The sequence below is a fragment of the Petaurus breviceps genome, unplaced genomic scaffold (genome assembly GCF_028583685.1).
Source record: "Petaurus breviceps papuanus isolate PSGF00001 unplaced genomic scaffold, PetGlider_PUasm1.0 398, whole genome shotgun sequence".
NCBI classification, from domain to species: Eukaryota; Metazoa; Chordata; class Mammalia; order Diprotodontia; family Petauridae; genus Petaurus; species Petaurus breviceps.
In genome coordinates this window covers 306,356-324,229 of record NW_027186314.1, presented here as the reverse complement: position 1 = coordinate 324,229, position 17,874 = coordinate 306,356, and the positions used below count along the sequence as shown (strand labels likewise).

The 17,874-nt window shown below is 51.1% G+C and overlaps 1 protein-coding gene across 1 annotated transcript in view; it reads left to right on the top strand.

Annotated features, from left to right (window-relative positions):
• The window catches only part of IZUMO2 (IZUMO family member 2), a 19,866-nt gene extending 4,757 nt beyond the window's left edge, over nucleotides 1–15,109 (top strand). The window contains exon 8 of the mRNA XM_069100356.1: nucleotides 14,963–15,109. Coding sequence (XP_068956457.1) covers nucleotides 14,963–15,035 — 73 coding nt within the window. The 3' untranslated portion in view covers nucleotides 15,036–15,109. The remainder of the gene's footprint in view (nucleotides 1–14,962) is intronic.
• Nucleotides 15,110–17,874: the final 2,765 nt, after the last annotated feature.

Genomic DNA, 17,874 nt, shown 5'->3' with positions numbered 1-17,874 from the left:
CTCTCTCTGTCTCTCTCTCTGTCTCTCTCTCTGTCTCTCTACCCCACTCTGTCTCTGTGTGTCTGCCTCTATTCCCTATTCATTTCTAAAGTAAGGGGGTTTGGACATTGGAGTTCTCTTCCCGTTTCAGTATCCTGGGATTCTAAACCATTGCATGATCTGGGGTAAGTCCCTTCACCTCTATGGGCTTCTGTTTTCTAAACAAAGCAGTTGGACTAGATTATCTCTAAGGTGGTACAGCTAGATGGTGCAGAGGAAAGAACACTCTGGAGTCAGGACCTGAGTTCAAATCTGGTCTCAGACTGTGTGACCTTGGGTAAGTCACTTCACCTTGTTTGCCGCAGTTTCCTCATCTGTAAAATGAACTGGAGAAGGAAATGGTGAAGCACTCCAGGATCTTTGCCAAGAGAACCCCAGATGGGGGTCACAGAGGGTCAGACATGACTGAAGTGAATAACCAATGAAAACATCTCTAAGGCACCTTCCAGCACTAACACACTGCCTCCTCTGATCTCAGCTCCCTCCTGATGGTGCCCTCTTCCTCCTCACATCTTCCTAGACCTCTGTGTCATGACCTTTCTTTTTGTCATCCTGTCTTCCTAGCCTTATACTTGTCTATCCCTGTGTCATGTCTTGCTAGGAGAATGTAAGCACCTCAAGGGTAGGGGTTTTCCTTTTGAATCTTTGTGCCCTTAGCACCTAACACAGGACCTTGTGAAAGTAATGTTCTACTTTCCTCCCAGCTCTTAGAAGATTCCCCCCCATCCCAGACTTGACATTCTGGGTTCTAGGGTCCCTCCCAGTGTTGACCTTCTATATTCTAAGGTCCCTTTCAGTCCTGACATTCCATGTTCAAAGTCGCCACCGAGCACTGACATTCTCCTTTCTGAGGTTCCTCCCATCTCTGATATTCTATGTTTTATGGTTTCTTCTGGCCTGAATCTTCCATGTGATAATGCCCTTACTTGGAGTCTTATAAAATCCAATCAAAAGGCCTTTCAACTGAAAAGAATTCGACAGGAAGAAAACTGCCTTTGTATGCCCACCAAGCTGGACTCTCCAGACAGCAGTAGCTGCAATGTAGGAAGAATGGCGGCAAAGACATGGAATTCATAGAAGATGAAGCCTAGGAAAGGAGCCATGAGTCCAGCTGATGGCCTTAGATATCCAAATACAAAATCCCAAAGTATGAGGAGGGAACCAGGCAAACCTTGGTGCTAGGAGGCAAATCTGATCTCCCGGTGTCACTGAGATCCCAGGGGCATGAAGGCCTGAGGTGGGTGTACGGTTCCAAAGGGCATATCTCGTTCCAAAGCATTGGGAGAGGCAAAAGGGGGTAAGGAGCTCTTAGAAGAGGGGTGTGTGTGTGTGTGTGTGTGTGTGTGTGTGTCCAGGAACCCAGTGGAGGACTTGGGGTGATAAAAACCACAGGCAATGGCCAAAACAAAAGTGACATTGTCACTGTTGCATACCATGGGATACCTAGACAGGATGAAAAACGTAAGAGTTTGTTCAGCACCGAGTGGGGCCTTTGATGGGCCAGAAAGCTGTGGACTTGAGCCCGAAATGGTTTCTTGCCTCACCTTGTTTGTGATTTCTTCCTCCAAAAGAGGAGTCAAGGAGGGGAGATTCTGTTGGTTCTTAGCCAATAACAGCAGGGTGCAACCATGTGCAAGGCTGAGCCATGAAGTGTGTCAGTCCCAGGGAGTTGCCCAGAGCACACGGAGACAAGTGTGACCTTGACTCAGAGACTCTTTGCCTTGCTGGCATTGTCCCCAAGGCCATTCGCTCCCTGAACTTGCCTGGCTTTTATAACAAATGCAACAGCTCATACTGCCTTAGCTGGGATCCTGACTCTGTATGAGGCCCTTTGATTGTATGGTCCAAGCAACGCCTCTTGACTCTCTAGAAGACAGTCCGTATCTATCACTATGCTAATGGTCCAGCAAAACGGTCTAACTCTAATACAAGACGAAGTAACGGCCTCCGTGGAGCCTGGAGGGCAGGGCTTAATTGACCAATTATCCGTTTTCTGATAGATAATGCCTAGGCTCTCCCTTTCCGAATAGGCTGCAGTGTCCTTGGTGGCCACTAGAGGGTGCTCAGTCTTCAAGCCTGCTCGTTGCCAGGCACGTTTGGTAACATTATTTCTAAAGCGTATTTGGTTAAATGCTCCCTTGCTGACCAGGTCCCACTTGAATCTAGGGAGTAGAAGGAAATAGGACTCCAAGCAGTAAAATAAAAAATCCGCCATCTATATCTAGCTCCCCCCACCGCACTACGGCTTCCACAGCTCCATTATAGCGCTCATCAGGGCTCTTACACATAGAATGAGGCGAAAAGGAGCCTGTCTCACGTGCTCCTGTGTGGAGACCTTTCCCTCCAGCCATGTGCAAGCGCTCCTGTTTTTTCCTCAGATCGTCAAAGGCAGACAGAAGGTCATCTTGACCGCAGCCATCCCACAGTTTGTGGAAAGGAAGGGGCAGAAGGGTGCATTCTCTATCCCAGACTTAGGGACTAAAGAGAGTAGTCGGATAAGGCAGTGGGGGGTCTTTGCTTCCCTGTCTGGGGAGCAGGGATTAGCTTTGGATCAGCTCAGCAGCCAAATGGGATCTGGAAAGTTTCTGGGTAGAGCTGCCAGGAGCGGGCTTCTTGCTTCTTTCTTCCTCACTTTGTTCTCTTCTGGAAGTCTAAATGGCAATGTCAGGGATGGGGAGACTGGAAAGGGAAAGGGGAGCCGGAGCGTGCAGGTCATCTCCCCTTATCCTATTCTCTGCCGTATGATCTCAACCCTAGAGGAGAGGAGGTGGGGCAGAGGAATCACCCACTTGCGCCGGGAGCATCACAAATGGCTTTGCCAATCTCTTCACAATGATCTCTTGGGTCTCAGGGGAAAACAAAGCAGAGGGCAAACAGGGCACTGAGCCCCACGTTCTTCTCCGGGATTTGTGAGACACTTTACACGAACCATTTCTTTAACCCTCACTATAATCCCTTGAGCTAGGTCCCCATTATATAGATGGGGAAACTGGAGCTCAGAGAGGTTAAATGATTTGCTCATGGTCACACAGCTCTTAGTATTAGGAGCAAAATTCAAACCCCCAACCCCCAGTCCTTTCTCCAAGGCCAAAATTCTATCAGGCCACACTGCCTGTACTATTGGGTTGCTGAGGTAGAAATGACAGGAACCTTAGCAAGAAGTGATTACTCCATTTTAGAACTGTGTTGGGGAGAAAATCAGGGACAATCCAAAGTAAATCATAGATCCTGGGAGAGCAAATCTCCCAGGACTCAGACAATGGATAGGTAGGCTCCTCTGGTCTATGACTCTAAAGGGGAAACCCATCCAAAGGAGAGGGGAAATTCTCAAGAATAAATCCTGAAGACACAAAGAAAGACTTTCAATTAGGAAGAAAAGGGAGGGGGGCACTTAGCACAGCATCTGGTACACAGTAGGTGCTTAATAAATGTTGATTGGTTGATTGGCTTAAAGATGCCAATGTGGAGGACAAGGAACTTGTCTATATAGTTTAGCAACTCTCACAGTTTTAAAAAATTAGATATACAAGATGGAAGTCTGCAAGGGCCATTTACAGAATGAATACAGAGGCACGGTCTCACTGAAATGCAGAATAAATTGAAGTTAACAAAGAAGGCCACAGAAATGTGGAGTAATTCCATGAGCAAGAAAGGGATCAGAGAAGCAGCAGGCCCACTGCTGAAACTGGAGGAACCACAGCAGGATAGAGAGAGGGCTGCCCCATTCTTCTCATTTCCTCTGTCAAGGAGAATGGGGGTTGGACTAGTGGGGACTCAATGAAAATGACTGAAAGCAGCTGCAAACCAGGAGTGAAGAGATCCTAAGAGAACCCCTAACTGCTCTGGAGTGAAGTCAGTGGGCCCACTGAATGACATCCCAAGCAATTCCCAGAGCTGGAGGGTGAGATATTTGAAAATACCTGTAGGTAGCTATGTTTGAAAGGTCATGGAGAAGGGCAGAGGAACCACAGGGCAATGGAAGGGCACATAGCTCCATTAAAAAAAAAAAAACGGAGCCTGCAAACTCTAGGCGAGAGAACTGGATCACTTTTGTTAAAATTCTAGAGTGTATTATTAAAAGGATAAGATTGGTTGAACCTCAGAGAGAGAGCAGTGATCACCAAGTTCCACCATGACTTTAGTGAAGCATAATTCATGCTGAGGAATGTCTGAACACATTTTCGTATATGATTGGGATGGAATACTGTGGTGTTATGAGAAACGATGAAGGTGAGGGTTTTAGAAAAACCTGGGAAGACCTATATGAACTGAAGCCAAGTGAAATGAACAGAACCAGGAGACCACTGGATATATTAATACCAATATTGTACAGATGTATATTGGATTGAATATTGGGTAAAAGACTTAGCTACTCTGGTCAAGACAATGATCCAAGACAATTCTAAAGGACTCATGCTGAAAAATGCTATCTACCTCCAGAGAGAAGAATATTGCAAAACTGCTCATGCTATTCCTGTGGAAAAGAGAGGTGGGCTAGATTATAACTGAAGGCTTTGGCATGGGTTGAAAAGCTGAGCTGAAAGTTGAAGGAATGGTTCAACATTTTTTTTTTATTAAAGGCTTGGATTAAGTCATAGATGGTATACATGTCATTTGCAGATGAGGAAAAACTGGAAGGAACAGCTGGAAGACAGGGTTCAGGGAACTCTTCTCTGACTAGAACTCTGGGCTGAATAACAAGACATGAATACCTGTCATACTCTGAGTTGAAGTTGTGGAAAGGTCAGTTTCCCAAGTGCCCGATAAGAGAGGCGTTGCTGGACAGCAGCTCGTCTGACCCGGAGTCTGGGGTTTCCACTTAGTCCGCAGTGGGCTGAGGCAGCCAAGAAAGCAAATAAGGACACTCTGTGAGTGTCTCTGCTAGAGAGGCCGAGCAGGGCTCAGTGCCCGTGCTCCTGCCTAGGCCACCCTGCTTAGACCCGTCTGGAGGATCCCGCTTAGTGCCAAAGCATCCGAGGACAAGGGCAGCGCGTCCAGATCCTTCCACGCGAGGAGAGGCAGAAGGGGCTGGAGGTTTTCACCCATGGGATAAAACATGTAACAGGCGGGGCATGTGGACTGGCTCGATGGCTGTCCCTCGGAAGGAGGAAGGCTCAAATCTGCTCTGCCGGGACAAAAGGGAGCTATGGAGGCAAACCGCAAAATTCCTTGGAAATCCAACCTTGGAGGAGAAAACTTCTTAACCATTACCGTGGAGCTAACTCCGATCTGCATCGGACTTCAGACCACTAACCTATCGATGCTCAAGCGTTTACTAAACACCAGGCACCACATGACACTGTGGAGACACAGGCAAAGAAAGGTAAAGCGAGCTAGTCCCTGCCCTCTGGGATCTTCTATTCTAAGGAAGAACATAATGGGTAAATGATTAGGTGCCTACAAGATGCGGACCGAGGGGAATGGATGGTGACCTTGGAGAGGAAGGGGTTGGCAGCAGGGCTGGGTTGGGAAGAGGGACAGGAAAGAGCGCATTTGAACCCAATCTCGAAGGGAGTCAAGGATTCCAAGAGGCAAAGGTGAGGAGGGAGGCTATTCCAGGCACGGGGCACAGTCAGTGAGAAGGTAGGGAGATGGGAGCTGGAGGGCTATCGGCAAGAAAGAGCAGGTCAGTCTGGCTGGAGGGGAATAGCATGTTTTAAAAGAGCCTAAGAGGAGACCAGGCCGGGACCAGGTTCTAATGACGAGGACTTTCTATTTGACCCTAGAGGCAAAGGGACCCCGGGGGCCTTCTGAGGAGGCAGCGAATGGCATGGCCAGACATGCTGTCCGGGTGGGCGGTGGCCAGGGCACCTCCTTGGTGATGGCAGGAAATCAGCCCATCTTCCTGACTTCCGATAGCTCCTTTCTACCAGCTTAGGAGTAGGAGCAAAGGTGAAAGATGGTAGAGAGAATCCCGGGTTGGTGTTTGGCAAGGCGTGATGGGCAGTGGGAAAGGGGGACAAAGATTCTAGAGGAGAGGGGAGTATAGCGTGACACTGGCTGGCCAAGGGGTTGAGCATGGTAAGGGAGGAGAGTGGAGCCCGTGCAGGGCGAGCATCAAGGCTGGAGGATTAGAGGTCCCATTGAGAATGAGCAGGGCTAGGGGTTATAAGGCAGAGGCGGGAAAGGAATGATAGAAGCCCCTGATCTGGTGAAGGAATTTCCAAGACCATTCTTTTAAAAGAGGAGCTTGGTTGCTGCCGAGTTGTTTTTCAGTCACATCTGAATCTTTGTGACCCCCCCCCCCTGGGGCTTTCTTGGCAAAGACACTCCAGTGGTTTGCCATTTGGTCCACAAGGGCAGAGTATTAGGATCAAAGATATGACTGATCATGCCCGTTGGAGCTGAGGTGGGGCAGAGGAGAAGGTCACAGGAACTGAATGGAGGAAGGAACAGAGTCTGAGCTGCTTGAGGGAGGAGTCTGGCCGAGGCAGTCCTTGGATGAGAGCAGGAGCTGGAATGGGGAGAGACATGAGCCAAGCATCGGCTGATCTCATCTCAGGAGGATGATCTCCCCACAAAAGAAACACTGGGTGTGTAGCAATTTAAATAATGATGGCTTTGCCTGCTATTCCAATGAATGGGTGTGAAATGTGAGCTCTCCCCACAAGTGACAGTTCCAAGCATCTCGTGCTGAGCGAATCCCAGCTTCATCACACCCACATATAATAGACTTATTCTGCTTGGGCAGGTAGAGCTCTTGTGATGAATAGCTTTTGATGGCCTTCTGTAATTCTTGTTCTGCTAGAATGCCTCTGCGTCACTCATTCCCTTCCACCATCTTGTGTCCTGCCTGGCCTCAGTATGAACCAGGAAGAACACCCAGTTATGTAGTGGTAGGGTCACCCTGATGTGATCACATTTAGGGGTGAGGGTCTTTCTGAGGTGCCCCCTGACCCACCAGTCCTCAAGCTTCCTGTCAGCTCCCCCTGTTTCGTCTTCTGTTTAATGTCTCGGTTCGCATCTCTCCTGATTAATAGCTTAGTTGGATGGCCCGACAAGACTTTTGATTTCACTGACATAGTGAATTTCCCCAGATGAGGAAACTCCCTCTTCTTTACAATATTGAGTCAGAGAGAATTGCCTGGAATACTGAGAGGCTGCATGAATAGCAAGGATCACAAGGTGTGAGTTGGAGCTGGCTCAGAGACCAGCTCTCTCCCGCTCTGTCTTCCACTGCCACTTCCTTGGGTGAAGTCAAACAAACAAACATACATACGCATTCGTGTCCATAGCAACCACCATCTCGGATCCATCTGCTCTCTGATACAGACTACCCTCTTTTAAAGAGACCCCAGCCCCCTGTCCAGCTACCATACTGTGTTTTAGGAGACAGGGACATATTAGCTGTGTAAAAGTATTAGTACTGTCCTGCAGAAAGTAATTATTATAATAATAACTAGTGCTTCTATGTTGGCAAAGAACTTTACAAATATTATCTCATTTTATCCTTACAACAACCCTGGGAAGTAAGTGCTGTTATCCCATTTTACAGATGAGGAAACTCAGGCCGAGGTCAAGTGACTTGCCCAGGGTCACACAGGTTACATGGCTGGCTGTGGCTGGATCTGAGCTCATTCTACTAGACTTTGGGTCTAGTCCTCTGTCCATTGTCTCATCTCATCTCTCCCAGCAATAAATGCAAGGAGCAGAAATTATAGAGGCTTGATGTCAAGAAAAGCATTTCAGATAACTGGAACAGTCCGACTATGGGAAGGGCTGCTCTGGGAGGCCACCACTTCCCTACCACGGGAGGTCCTCGAACAGCACCCAGATGAAGATTTTTATTCAGACATAGGTTGGACTGAATCTTGGAGATTTCTTCCAACTTCGAGATTCTGTGATTCCTTCTGGGCCCTGTGGTCACATCCAGATGGGGTCCTGAATGGCTTATACACCCAACCTTACCAGGATGGAAATCTTGGGGTGCCCTGCAACCACGCCCTGGCCCAGTGTCCCCAGGAACCAGAGATGCCTTTCTAGATGGGATCAGGGAGAGGAAACACCTGAGTCTTTGATTCATCCTGTTTCTCCAACGTGTGTTTCTCAGTGTGCCTGTGTCTCTCCATCTCCTTATCCCCGTTTGTCTCTTGACTTTGATTCCCTTTCTGTCTCTGAGCCTTCCTTTCCCAATGTCTCCTTGTCTCCTTTACCAGACTCAGCTTGTTTGAATTCTTCCCGTGGTCTTCTCTCCCCATCTCTCTCTGCCTCTTGGTGTCTCTCACTTGCCCCCATCTATCTCTCTCTCTCCTCATTCCTCTTTCTATCCTTGTCTCTCTTCTGCATCTGTCTCAGTGCATCTCTGGCCATCTCTGGCTCTTATTATGTGGTAACAGGTACCAAAAACATCACCCCCTCCCTCCATCAACGTCGTTTGGGATTCCAAGCCCCTTCTTGTCCAATAAGAATGCTTTGTGCTCTCACGCCTGAAGAGAACAAGAACTTTTAGTTAACAAGGTGATAGATGCATGGTGGAAAAATCGGGAACAGCTGGATGACACTCATCAATAAATACATCAAGCATCAGACAGCACCACCCCCCATCACTTCCTCATCCAGCCTCCATCCCCTGAGGAGGGAGTCCAGCGTCTCTCCAGGTGCTGTGCCTGCAGAGCGGTTTGGCCACGTCCCCAGCAGCACCTCCAGTACTTCCTCCACAAACGCAACATGCCATCACTCATAGAGGATGGGAAGGGCCACGGCTCAGGTTCTTGGGGCTGCACTGGTCCTCGATCATCCCTGCTGAGCTCAGACAGTCATACAAAGTGTCCTGGCAGCTTCTGTCCATGGCTAGGACCCGTCCCCACGGGCTGCCTCCACACTGGCTTTCTCTGGGAAGCAGGTCTGTATTTAGCTGGTTGTTACAGGCAAACACCTTGTTGGCTTTCATGTGCTGGGGGGCAAAACCTCAAACAGCCATTTCTCCTGCTGCTCTGCGTTCTCTGTAGCTTCTCTCTTCATCTGTTCAGCTGTCTTACCTTCTCAGCTTTAGTACTACTCTGCTCTTGTTAGGGCCAGTAGTATGCTGGCAAATGTTTGATAACCAACTCTCCAAAGACCTGTACCCATGAGACATACTTACAGTTCTCCTGCATCATCCACGTTTTCTCCATCACTTTAGTCCAGACTAGTGAACAGAATAAATCAAGCCTTGATCTGTTGTTGTTCAGTCACAATCAACACCCTGTGACCCCCTTTGGGGTTTTCTTGGCAAAGAAACTGGGGTGGTTTGCCATTTCCTTCTCCAAATCATTTTACAGATGAGGAAACTGAGGTAAACAGCATTAAGTGACTTGCCCAGAGTCAGACAGTTAGGAAGTGCCTGAGGCCTGATTTATCCTCAGTAAAATCCTGAGTCCAGGTCCTGGGTTCTGTGCACTGTGGTGCCACCTAGCTGTTTGCCAGTTTCTAAGGTGTACCGGCTTACACTGAAAATTTAACAAGTTTGGGCTGGCTCCTGCACATCTCTGTGATCATAAAGCACCATGGGTCGGGGAGTTCGAGCCACTCTCCTGGGAAAGACATTGCCTTCACCCTGCTGGCATTATGGGAATATGGCAATTCTCCAGTGGGGTTCCTTGCTGTGTTCATCACCAGAAAAGAAGTGTGCAATCCTGCAAAATTACATGTCACATGCTGTAATATCTGCAACCACTATAATTATTCATTAATAAGCACAAATAGGCACAGGTAATCGTCATCCAAACAAGAATTCCATGCCACAGTGTGCCTGAACACACTCTGAACTGGAATGTGGAGTCGACAAAGTAATCCAGCCATGGCATGGTACAGAGTGAATAGCTAGGTCCTGTGTAGCACGCGGTGTAGCCTAGCAGCTGCAGAGAGTAACGGGACACCCTGGGCACATGCCACACTTGATACGGACCCATCTGGTCACAGGACATGTAGCCAATGTGAATCATTCTGTGGATCAACTCTAATAGGGGTGATCCTGCAGGCTACCATAAAACTACAACTTAACATGCAGGATGTCTTGCATTTTAGATTTTAATCCACCATTCTGTCATTACTAGGAAAGCATCACAAGTCAACTGAATCACTCCAAATGGTCCCCACTGTCAGCTCTGTGCCTTTGAAATCCTCAACCCTACCAGCCTGCAAGCTGTATTGTGAATGTGTAGATGGTCCAGGATAGGCTATTGCTTTCCTCAGCCTTTATGGATGTCTTCCACTCCCTAGGGGTTTCTAGGGCAGGAAAGGGGCAATCCCCTCCTCCCAGAGTGACACAGACCACATTCTGTACGGAGAGACTCTACTGATTTCCCAGTCCCTGAGAGCACCAACGTGCAGTGGGGTCCTCATCTCTCAAATCTGCTTGTCCAGACCGTTCGCTGTGAGCTCCCTCTTCTCTCCTCTTCCTCATCTTCTATCACTGCAGTGCCTTCTGCCCCTCTCCTCCTTCACTCCTTTCTCCCATGATGAGGTGGCCTGACTCCTGACCAAGGCTGACCCTTCTATCTTATCCCCTGTATCACTCCCTTTTTCTGACATCTCAACTCTCTCGTTTATTTTTAATCTCTCACTGTCCTGGCTCCTTCCCTTCTGCCTTCAAACATGCCCATGTCTCCCCCATCCTGAAAAAGCCCTCCCTTGATCCCTCTATCCCCATTAACTATGGTCCCACATCTCTTCTGCCCTTTGCAGCTAAATTCCTGGAAATGGCTGCCTACGGTAGATGCCTCCACTTTGTTCTCATCTCCTTACAATACAACCACTGACCTCATCATTCCACCAAAACTGCCCCCTCCAAGTTACCACTCATCTCTTGGTTGCCTTTTCTCAGTCTTCACCTCCTTGCCCTCTTTGTAGCCTTGGACGCTGGTGATCTGGCTCCTCCCTGGTACTCGCTTCTCTCTAGGTTTTGGGGATGCCCTCTCTCCTGGGGCTCCTCCTCCCTCTCTGACTGCTCCTCCTCTGCCTCCATTGCTGGATCTTCCTCCAGACCATGCTCTCTAACCTTACGTGTCCCTCAGGGCCCTGTCCTGGGTCCTCTTCTCTTCTCCCTCTATGTGACTTTACTTGGTGATCTCATTAGTTCCCATGGATTTAATGACCATCTCTATGCTGATGATTCTAAAGTCTACTTACCCTGCCCCAAACTCTCTGCTGACCTCCAGTCTTACATCTCCCCCTCCCCTTCAGTCAGCTTGAACTGGATGACCAGTGGACACCTTTTTTTTTTTTTTGAGATTCTTGTCTTTTTTTACATTTTGAATTTATTTATTTGCTTTTAGTTTACAACATTCATTTCCGCAATCCCTTGAGTGCCAAATTTTCTGCCCCTCCCTCACCTTCCCTTTCCCCTTCCCCACCATGGTGGCATGCAATCCAATATAGGTTCTACAAATGCCTTCACATTAACATTAGTCAAGTTGTAAAGAATTCTAACCAACGGAGAGAACAATGAGACAGAAGAAACAAAACAAAGCAAAAGAGAGCAAGTGGTCTGCTTCCATCTGCATTCAGACTCCGCAGTTCTTTCTCTAGGTGTGGAGAGCCTTCCCATCATGCATCTTTTGGAGGTGTCTTATAGCCTTTGCTTGCTGAGAGGAGCCCAGTCTGTCAGTCAGTCATCACACATACGATGTGTCTGTGATTATGTACAATGTTCTCCTGGTTCTGCTGTCCTCACTCAGCATGGGTTTATATAAGTCTCTCCAGGTAATGACGAAGTCCGTCTGCTCCTCATTTCTTATAGCACAATAGTATTCCATGACATTCATGTAGCAGTGGACATCTTAAACTCAACATGCCCCAAACGGAATTCATCTTTCCCCCAACCCTTCCCAATGACTGTAGAGGGCAGCACCATCCTCCATCCCTGAGTCATCCTTGCCTTCTCACCACCTGTCACCTCCCACATCCAATATGGTGCCAAGGCCTGTGGATTTCACCTTTACAGCATCTTTCCAACTGACAGCAGCCTGGGGCAGGCTCTCATCATCTTACCCCTGGATTATTTCAAGAGCCTGCTGGAGGGTGTGCCTGCCTCAGGTCTCTCCCCACTCTGATCCATTTTCCATTTAGTCATGAAAGTAATTTTCCTAAAGTGTAGGTTGAATCATGTCAACACTGCCCCCCCCCCTCTTCAGACCTCAATAAACTTGAGTGTCTTCTTATTGCTTCCAGGATCAAATACAAAATGCTGTTTTTGGCCTTCAAAGCCATTCACAGCTTACATCAGTCCAGTCCCACACTTTTCCAGTCTTCTCACACCTCACTCCCCTACCCGTCATCTTCAGTCCAGTAACCCTGGCCTCTAGCTGGCCTGTTATCTCTTGGCTCCAGGCAATTTCTCTAACTGTCCCCCATGCCTGGAATGCTCTCACCCCTCCCCTCTGCTTTCTGGCTTCCTTTAAGTCCCCACTAAAATCCCACCTCTCCAGTCCTTAATTACAGGGCCCTCCCTGTTAATCATTTCCCGTTTATCCTGTGTATAGCTGGTTTGTATGAATATGCTCTGATGTTATCTCCCCACTCAATCGTAAGCTCCTTGTGGGCAGGAATTGTCTTTTGTCTCTTTTCATGCCTCTAGCACAGAGCTTGGCACGTGGTAGGCACCTAATCAATGTTTCCGGATTGACAGACCTGACCTCTCTGCTGACCTCCAGTCTAGCGTGTCAAACGGCCTGTTGGACATTTAGAACTCAATAGGTCCAACATATCTAAAATGGAACTCGTTATCTTTCCCTCGAACTGTCTCCTCTTCCCACCATCCTCCCATCACCCAGGCTGGCAGTCTAAGTGTGATTCCTTTCTCCACCACCTTTCCAATATGTCTTCTTCTCTCCTCTGACACTGCCCCACCCCGCTGCATACCCTCATCACCTCCCATCTGGACCATGACAGTAGCTGTTGGGTGGTCTGTCTGCTTACAGTCTCTCCCCACACCAGTCCGTCCTCCCCTCGGCTGTCAGAGTGATACTCCTCCAGTGCAGGGCTTGCCTGCCCCCCAGTCAAATACTCAATACATTCCTGTAACTCGACACCACCTCCAGGACCAAACAGAAAATTCTCTGTCGTTCAAAGCCTTTCCTGACCCGAAGTTTGCACCTCACCCCACCCGCCAATCATCTCTGCGGTTTTATCACCCCTTACACCACCCTCCCCCTTGTATCCTGTGAGTTAGTGACACAGTCCTCGCTGCTCCTTAAACAAGATAGTCCAGGCATTCTCAGAGGCTGGAGAGCTCACCCCCCATCTCCTTCATCTCCTCCTGGCTTCGTCTCACGTGAAATCCTATCTTCTATGGGAGTCTGTCCTAATTGCTCTGAATGCTAGTGCCTTGTAGGCTGGCTTCCACGTTAGACTGTGAGCTCACTGAGAACAGGGACTGTCTTCTGCTTTCCTTTGCATCCCCAGTCCTGGCACCCAGCTGTCTGACCTCTTGGAACCTGCTCAATAGACTTTCTTTGTTCCTTAACTCCAGATCGTAGAGTATATCTGACTCTTTTAGGGATGACAAGTGAGCCATTCTCCTATCTTTTCAGGACCCTAAATACCTTCTGGGCTACTTATATGGGTTTCTAGCCTTCAAAATGCTTCGTGTGGTCTGACTGTGTTAATGGTTCAGTAGACACGGAGATTCTTTGGCCAGACTGCCCCCTGGCGGGAGTCTCCGAGAGCGCACTCAGGTGATAGATGTATGGTTGCTGGTTCCTCTCCTCTCTTCGGATACGTGGCCAAGGATCCCATTCGTTACAAAAGTGCTTAGCGCACGAAGTAGCTACAATGTCAATGCTCACCGCCTTGCGCTTCCCTCTTCTCACAGCTGGGTGGGAGGCTTTCTCCAGTGAGCTCCTAGCCCAGGTACGGTTCTAAGTCTCGCTGCATTTCTTCGTCTTTTAAGTCACCAAAGGCCGCGAATAGATGGGGTTCTCAGCCTCGCCCCGCTTGACGATGCTCGCGACGCTGGCCCTCCTGCCGGGCCCGTGAGCCAGGCCCGCCGAGGCACATGACCCGGCACAAGCCTCAGAAGCGCTTGTGTGTCCACACGGAGGTCCGGCTCTTCACCCTTCTCCGGGTTATAGCTTCGGCTTCTGATTGAGGCCCGCCTGACTCTCCATGACCCCAAATGGGACTTTCCTGGCAAAGATACCGGAGTGGTTCGCCATTTCCTTCTCCACAACATTTTACAGGTGAGGAAACTGAGGCAAACGGGGTGACGTGACTCGCCAGCTAGTGTGCGTCTGGGGCTGGCTTTGAACTCAGCTCTTCCCGGCTCTAGGCAGGCGCTGTGTGCACCACGGCGCCCCCTAGAGTGTCTAGACAGCCCACGGGGCTCCGCTCCCCGGATCGGAAGAGGTCCGTGCCTTGGAGGAGGAGCCTGCATTCCCTTGGAAGGGAAAACGTGCCAGGTTTCCAACTCTGACTTTCTTCCTCCGATGACGTAAAACAGAGATAACCACCAGAGACGGCCGCCCCAGGCCAGCGGCCCCGCCCCCCTCTGCTCCCGCGAGATCCTCTGGCCAATGGAGGCGGCTCTCCGTCCCGGAGCATCATGGGACATGTTGTTCGGCCTTGGTGCTCCCAAGGAGACGCCTCCCGAAGGCTCTCAGCCCAGTCTCTCACTCTTACTGGCCTTTCCCTCACAACGAAGGGTACATTGTGTGGGTGTGGGTGTGTCGGGGCACCTCAGGCCGCACGATCTGCCTAGCGACCACCGTCATACCAAGTTCTGCCCCTGATAGGCTGAATTCCCTCTGAGGACGCGTGAAAGGGAAGGCGGGGACTCGGAGCTGAGGCTCTGGAGAATCCGCCCAGCAAGTGATGCACCTGCCCAAGGCTAGGGTCGTAGCCTTCAGGGCGAACCTTTTGCGGGCCGGGAAAAGGGGCTCGCTGCGGGGCAGAGCGGAGCTGGGGTCCCTTCTGACAAATGGGCTTCTTTTTCCTTTCGGACCAGGGCCTACACCTACAGGAATAACAGGCGGTTGCTGCGGGGATACAGACATCTGGATCAGGCCGCATACGAGTGACGTCACATGATTGCGCCCTACTATTGACGAGGGAGCGATAAGGAGATTTTTAATAAAGAGCTTGTGAGACTGTCTTCTGCGTCTCCTTAACGGCCCAAGGCACCCATCCCCACCTTTCCAAGCCCTGAAGAATCGTTATTGATTGCTTTGCGGGACAGGCCCAGACTACGTTTCCCAGGAGCCAGCACGGCAGGACTCTGGGCCGACACCAAAGGGCGCGCTCTCTGATTGGTTATTTGTAGCGCCTCCTTGGGAAACACATTGCCGTTGACACATGCGCAGTAGTAGTGATGGTGTGTCGTGACCTTCCCCCCCTCCGCCTCTTTCCACCTCCCATCCCCCAACCTCCACCTCTGCGACCACCCCATCCCCCACTTAGGAAAGGCGTCTCCGTGAATCCGTACGCTAAAGAGTCATTCCTTGAGTATATCTCCGGAAGCGTAGGCAACTTCACGGAACCAGCCCACCCATCCCCCACCTCCCGTTGGGAGCGCGGACCCACCCGCACCGGCGCTTCAGTGTCGCGCTCCTCTACGCTGACGCGCCCAGTCACCAATCAGGGTAACTTTGTCGCAAAGGCTCTTGGGGATTGTAGTTCTCTCTTGGCGCACATGGCGCGGGGGGGTAGGGGAGGGCGACACTGGAGCGCCGGTGCGGGGGGGGGGGGGGGTCCGGTTAACCGGAAGCAGCTGCCCGGGACAGGCTTGGAGCCCGCATGAGCGAGACGAGTCTAGGGAGGGGACCCCGACGTCCTCCTCGCCTCCAGCCGGAGCTCTACTCCTTTCATCCCTGTCCATCCCTCGGCAGGAGGAGCTCCCTCTGGCAACGTCCCGCCCCTGCGCGTGACGTCACGACGCCGGGCCCTCCTTGATCACCATGGAAACATTATGCTGACTTGACCCTTCCTTCCCTCCCCCCATTTTACAAATGAGGAAATTGAGGCCCAGAGAGGGCTAGGGGCTGGCCCCCTGCCCTCCAGGCCGTCGTGTCTTAATAAAAGCTCGTTGATTTGCGTGACAGGTGACGTCAGTGCCCAAAGGGTGCTTAGAGATCCTCCAGCCCGGCCCCCTCAGTTTCCAAAGTGGGGGAGACGGAGCCCCAGGGGGGCGAGGGCGCTGGCCCGGGGCCAGCAGGGCTTGCCGCCCGCCTCCCCTCCCTGGGCCAGGCCTGCTTCAATTTCCCCCCCTAGACGCGCCCTGCCCCCCTGCGGGGTGGGGGGCGGCAGGCGGGGTGCTGGGGGCCGGGGAGGGGCTGCCCCTGCCGCGGAGGGCCGCGTGGCCCCGGGGGCGTATGGGGGGGGGGTGTCCGGGAAGAGCTGCCCCTAGGGGAAGGGGCAGGGCTGCGGCGTGGGCAGCGCGACCCCAGCCCGGGTGGCGCCTTTCCAGGGCCGGTGCCCTTGAGGTCACCCGCGTCTGCGGGTCCGTGAGGCGGCCCAGGCTTCGGACGCGCCCCTCTCATGTCCGGCCGAGCGCAGGCCCGCGTGCCTCGGGAGCAGCGCTGGGCCGGCGGCTTCCTTTGTGACCGCTGAGAGATGGGCCCCAGGGAACCAGCCCTGCCTGGTCACGCTGCTGCCCTCCCTCCGTGCGCCCCAGAAGCCTCCCCCCTGAAGTGGTTGGGCTCTGTGAGGAGGGGGCTCCTGAGGCCATGTAAGCCCCCCTCCCCTGTCCTGCAGGGCTCCAGCATGGCCCTAGTCATATCCCCATATAACAGGCCCTTCCCAAGCTGGGCAGAGCCCTGGAGCCTTCAAACTAGGCTCCCCAGTACTGCCTGATGCCACCCTTTCCCTGGGCACAGACACAGGGCATGACCCAGCAGCTCTCACCACACTTCAGGACTCTGGCAGGGGCCTTAGAGGTTCTTCACCGGGGATCCATTCCCCCACTTGGTCCATGGATAGATGCCAGGGGGTCCATCAGTTGGATGGAAGAAAGATCACGTCTTTGCTTCACTAAATTTAGCATTTCCTTCAATTATAAATTTAAAAAATAAAACCAAACCTGAGTCTGAGGAGAGCATAGTTTCACCAGCCTGCCAATGGGTCCGTGCCACCGTGGCCCAGAGGCCCAAAGGGAGGCAAATGACTTGGCTGTGGTCTCACGGAGGCTGCTGAGACTCTTGACTCTCAGGTCGGCTGCCTCTTGAGAATTCTGCCATCAAGGGGAAAAGTCATAATTCCTTTTCTGTTGAACCTTCCAGGTCCTGCCTCGAGGCCTGAGATGGAGACTGATTCCAGAGCCAAGTGCTGAGGTGACAGTCTCGAGGATTGGTAATGGGAGATCCCCAGAGTCCCAGATTTGGAGAGGTAGCAGGGATTCCTCACAGTGGTGAGATGGAAATCAGGTGTCACTCACAGGAAAATCCTCCTAGGAGAGAGGGGCCAAGAATGGAGCCCCCAGCACGGTCCTGTCAGCGTATCTCTGCTATGGAGATGCCCGATAAATGTGACCCTTGTAGAGAGGGCTTCCATAGAACTCAGACCTAAGGGCTCATCTGAGAATCCAGGACAGGGAGGTGCCCTGCAAGTGTGGTAGCTGGGGAAGTCTTCAGCTGTCCTTAGCTCTCACTGCTTGTCAGAAAATTCATACCCGAGGAAAGGTTATGAAGATCATGGGTGTGGGAGGGTTTTAGCTGGAGCTCCAACTTGATTCGCCACCAGAAAATCCACACTGGAAAGAGACCCTGCAATTGTCATGAGTGTGGAAAACCCTTCAAAGGGCTGAATCAATGCAGACCTGATGAAACATCAGATAATTCATACTGAGGAGAGGCCCTGCCCTTGCAATGAATGTGGGAAAGCCTTTAGTTGGCGCTCCCACCTCACACAGCATTGGAGAATTCG